At 48.4% G+C, this 5,208-nt stretch overlaps 1 protein-coding gene across 1 annotated transcript; it reads right to left on the bottom strand.

Moving 5' to 3' along the window:
* Positions 1–415: 415 nt before the first annotated feature.
* On the bottom strand, positions 416–3,873 carry TMEM30B (transmembrane protein 30B). The gene has a single exon (XM_080668220.1). The coding sequence runs from the start codon at positions 3,681–3,683 to the stop codon at positions 2,622–2,624; it is 1,062 nt and encodes a 353-aa protein (XP_080524346.1). The 5' UTR covers positions 3,684–3,873; the 3' UTR covers positions 416–2,621.
* Positions 3,874–5,208: the final 1,335 nt, after the last annotated feature.

Here is a 5,208-nt window from a genome sequence, read left to right as displayed (position 1 = left end):
ATTTTTAACAATTGCACAGTCAGTAAATTGTTGTTTTAGTTGATTTGATTCTGGAGATACACAGAAAATCTTTGTTATATTACTGTTTTGGGAGTTCCCACTGGCCACTTAGTTTCCCTTTTGCGTTCTATTTTATCAGGATAGGTCAAAGCACATTTCCAGTCTAATTATTGGGTTCACTGTCTTCTCTCTCATCCCAGAAGACCGATTAAGCTAGGACACATTTACTGGGCAACAGGAGTATTCAAGCCTGGCTAGAATTCTGAGATAGCAAACAAAATGCTACCGCACAGGAAAACGTTTCACATTTTTGTTTTTAAGGTTTGAGGTTTTGTAGTACAAAATACCTAACAAATAATTATAATTCAGAACTTGAGTAAAGTGCAGAAATGAGTAAGACTGCTATAGTCACATTCATTACTTTTAATACTAAATACATATTTTTAAATTGACCACATTTTACCAAATTCAAACAATAGTTGAAGATCATTTAATTCATACTACATGTTGATGTTGAAATAAGTTCAAATTGTTTTAAGTAGCTAGCACTGAAAGATTGAGTTCACTTTGAGCCATATTCTCAAAGATGATTTTCTTGCTTCAATATTAAGTCTGCTAATAATAAATGAGCAAAGGATCATGTGCCTTTAAGATCATAGTTCAAAAGCATTAAGCAAACACGATAACAAAGGTAAAACAAACATAACCTTTATTCTCTTTCAAAAACCCAGAGAATAGGGCCTGACTCACTGATTTAATCAGATACCTTACATTTTGTAGTCTCACTTAAAATTTTATAGCAATAGACTGACTATTGTACAACTGATAGCAAAATACATTATTGCTCTCAACTACATAGTAAAAAAATGGAATAAATTCTCTTATCCAACATAAAGAAGGGCTAAACTAGTGAGCTGCTGGATTAAACATTCGTAATAAATAAAAATTACTCTATATAATGATCATATTTTCATAGCCTAAAATCACAGTGTGCAATCTGACATACACTTGTGTCACCTTCAGGAATTGGGAAACCAACACACTGGAATGGCTAATATATATATATATATATTTTTATGCAAGTAGTGGAACAGAATCTCTGAAATCACATTCCTGAAGATCTGACCAGATGTCATGAATGTGCATGCTATCCACCCATCATTATTTTTTAAAGAACTAGAGTAAAATAAAATTAATGTAAACTACTCAATACAATTCAGTATTTCTTTGACTACTAGAAGAAAAATCTTCCAAGGCCTTGCATTGCTTTACAGGCCTGAGCAAAACCAGTAGTAACTGGGAAGGAGCTGTAAGAGAGAGCAGGCATTGGAGGGCTCTGTCTGACAGAAAACCACATTACCACTTTCAGCCCGCAAACTGGTTAACATGGTATCACTAAGGTGTTTTTTTTCTTAAGTTCCTTAGCCATAAAAAAAGTGTTTTAAAAATTCTTTTGCTTCTTAGAATAACTTTGTATATATTAGGATATTTTTAGAATAGTAAGAATTTAACCTCTCAAATGTTCAAATAATTCTTATGATTCTACTTTCCATATCAGAATAGAGTCCTTAGCATTCATTTAAACATAATTACTAGGAACAAACCAGCTCCATTTAAGAACATAAATTAAAAAGTTTTTTTTTTTTCCTTAGACCTAAGGGAAAAGGTAGGAACTTAGCCCTTTCTCTTTAAGCGTAAGAAATAATTTAATGACACAGAGGACTGAGTCGGAACTCAGGAGGCACAGATAAGGCTCAGTAAAATCACTTTCCCTCTAAGATCCCTTCCAGCTACCTGATTCTAGGGTTAAAACGTTCCCTTCCATGTTCAAGGAGGAGTGCTAGACCAAACCTACAACACCTGTTGCCACTGGCCCTGGGAATAAATGACTACCTGAAAAGTGGGACCCAGGGATGGCTTCAGGCCCAGCCCCAGGCACAGGAGGAAATCGGGGTAACAATCAGGATTCTACTTGTTTCCTGATTCAGGAGGAATCTCCAGAGAGGCTCGATAACACGCAGCTCCAAGGGTCTCAAGGGCCTCACCACGGCCTCATTGTATTAGAATCTCTGGGGATGGTGCCTCCCAATCTACCCACATTTTAAACGCGCACGGTCTCACCCGCATCTTCATACCTCCACAGGTGTTTTGTGGGCTTCACTCTCTACCCCGACCCCCGCTTTTAAAAACAGAATGAAACCACTGTAGGAGTGGTAAAGGCTCCGGAATCAGAGTCAGGAGCCAAAGAGGAGCTGCCTGACCTTGAATGAGTTATTTAACACCTCCAGGTCTCCGTCTCTTCATTAAGTAGATGAAAAGGAGTCTCTACCGTCCCTTTCGTTCTCAAATGCTACGGAACTTAAAACCTAACGCGTCAACTCGGTAAATTGTGAAGGAGCTGGAGAGATCTTCTAAGGTTGTCATATTCTACAGCCCAAACATCCCAACAAGTCTGGTAGCCCCCAATTGGGTGCAATTACTCTCTCTGGTCCCCTCATCCACCCAGGAGGAAAAGTGAGGCTAGGCTGGAACTGGGTGAGGGGTGAGGGGTGAGGGGCGAAGGGGAGAAGCTTGCAAGAGAGTTTTGGCAAGAAGCAGGACGGATGCTTTGAAAGCAGGTATCACTCCTGGTCCTCAGCCTCGTCGTTCTGGTCCTGGTAGCGAATGTAGACGACCAGCATGACAAAGCCCGTGAGGATGCAGAGGGACCCCACGACCAGGTAGGCGATGCCCAAGAAGGGGTTCTTGCCACCCATCCAGGAGATGCTGCTTAAGATGATGCGCTTGTGGCCGCCGAAGGCGCGCACCGGGTAGTTGTAGGTGATGTTGACGCGGTAGTTGCCGCGCGGCAGGCCGGCGGAGTAGTTGCCCTGGCGGATGCGCGCGTACAGCTTGCGGAACCAGGGCAGCGCCGCCGTGCGCATCCACACCACGAAGTCCTGGTTGATGAAGCCGGTGTTGTTGGGGTCGGGACTGAGCTGGTAGACCGGCACGGGCCAGTTGGGCGGGCGCGTGGTGCCCTTGAAAGCCAGCGCCAGGCTGCCGTTCACCAAGGGCGGGTTGTGGAACTTGACGTGGTAGTCGGTCCACCAGGCGATGCCAGTGCGGTCGAGCGGCACCTCGACGTAGGGCCCGCCAGGCAGGCGCTGGTGCCACAGCGAGAAGGTGTCATTGAAGAGGCTGTTGGCGATGGCGCCGCAGGGCGCGATGGGCACGCCGCTGGCGTTGCGCTGGTAGGGGGCGCACTCGTTGACCGGGTGGCGCAGGGCGCTCTGCAGCCCGCTCAGCTGCGCGTCGTCGCGGGACACGCCGTAGCGCCGGTTGTTCTGGTAGAAGTTGGTGAGCTCGTAGTAAAGGTACACGGGGCCTTGGAAGAGCTCGGGCAGCGAGAAGTTCCAGACGCACCGGCAGCTGGGCGGCGGCGCGCGGTCCTGGTCGGCCACGCCGCACAGCGAGCAGTCGCCGGTGCCCGGGTTGCCCGTGTAGTCGTACCCGAGCTCCTTGATGCCGTTAGACGAGTAGTAGAGGCCCAGGCCCAGGCCGATGAAGGCCAGGCCCGCGCAGAAGAAGAGCGGCAGCGTGATGCTGGCCGACAGCAGCGGCTGCCAGGCGGGGAGGCGCTGCTGCGTGAACGCGGTGTTGTCGGGCTGGTGGGCGCCCCGCACCGTGGCGCTCCAGGTCATGGCGGCCCTGCCGGCAGGGACGCACGGGCGGACGGAGGGTGGCTCAGGTGGGGCCAGCCGGTCGCCTCTGCCTCCGCGCTGGGCGATCCCGGAGGCTACTCCCAGGTCAGTTTTCCGCGGGCGCAGGTGAGTTTTGGCCCTGTCCCGCCTCTGGCCCTCGCACAGGTGAGTCTAAGTTCCAGGTTCTGGGTGCATCGACCAGACCCCACAGTTTCGCTTCAGCCCAGGTGGCCCGGGCCGGCTCCGCCCCTGTTGGTAATCGGGAGCTGCTCCCGCTTCCGGAGGCGACGGGGCGGGCGTTCCCTTCCTCACCTGGCGGGCCAAGGCTCGCGTTTCCTCTGGGTCCGGTGGGTCCGGACGCCAGCTCCTCCTCCTCGAGGTGAGTGGCGGCCCCAGGCTGCCTCTGAGTGGCTCACACCTTGCTCAGGTACCACCTTCCTCCTGCCTTCCCAGGGACTAGAGTGCCTGGGCCAGTCTTTCCCAAAATTACAGGAGCTGCAGCCGTCAGCACAAGAGGGGATTGTCCTGCGGGTCCTGGAGACTTGACGATTTCAGGTTATTAATCCTATTTTATCCGGGGGGGAGGCGGGGGCGAGGGGGGGGAGGGGGCGGCGGCGAAGTAACTCTAGATCCTCGGTTTCAGTCAACTTTCAGCCACTAATTGTAATGCCCAGGGGATTACACTATGGTAAATCTGTTTTGAATTCAATGACTGCATTCATATTCTAGCATATTTTTTAAGGGAAAATGATTTTCTGGCAGGTGCCCCAACCTGACTGTATAACTAAGAAAAGTGGAAAGTTCTCTAAAACTAAAATGGCTTTAAAAAGAAAATCAGGCCTGCCTGGCTGGTGTGACTCAGTGGCTGAGCATTGACCTATGAACCAGGTCACTGTTCCATTCAGTCAGGGCATATTCCTGGGTTTCAGACTTGATCCTCAGTGTGGGGTGTGCAGGAGGCAGCTTATCCATGATTCTCTCTCATCATTGAATTTTCTATCTCTCCCTCTCCCTTCATCTCTGGAATCAATAATATATATATATTTTTAAAAGATTTTTAAAAATCAGGCCTGGCCAGGTGGATGGTTGGAGCATCATCCTATACACCAAGAAGGTTGTTGTTGGATTCCAGGTCAGGGCACATACCTAAGTTGAGGGTTCAATCCCTCATGGAGTACGGGAGGCAACCGATTGATGCTTCAATCTCACATTGATGTTTTTTTCTCTCTCCCTCCCTTCCTCTCTGTCTAATCTATTTCTTTTCAGATTATTGGTCTGATTACTTGCAGAAGGCCTGATCCAAATTCCCAAAAGGCCTAGCTGCTGTCCACAGTAAGGACTTGGAGTGTTTGGCCTAAGGAACTGAATCTGAACTACAAGGATTTATAGGGCTTATTATAAAGTGAGGCCAAATTAGCTCTGAACATTGCTTGGGATTCTGGCTTTTATATGTAGGTTGGTACAATATACACAGGGGGTGTCAGGCCATTTCAACTTTGTGCTAAATCCTCCCTAGGTGTTGAGG

Source organism: Plecotus auritus (genome assembly GCF_963455305.1).
Source record: "Plecotus auritus genome assembly, chromosome: 1".
Classification (NCBI taxonomy): Eukaryota; Metazoa; Chordata; class Mammalia; order Chiroptera; family Vespertilionidae; genus Plecotus; species Plecotus auritus.
Note: the sequence above shows the minus strand (reverse complement) of the source record. Positions and strands in the feature narration are given on the sequence as shown.

Coding starts and splice junctions, on each gene's coding strand:
- TMEM30B (XM_080668220.1), bottom strand. CDS start 3,683: ATGACCTGGAGCGCCACGGTGCGGGGCGCCCACCAGCCCGACAACACC.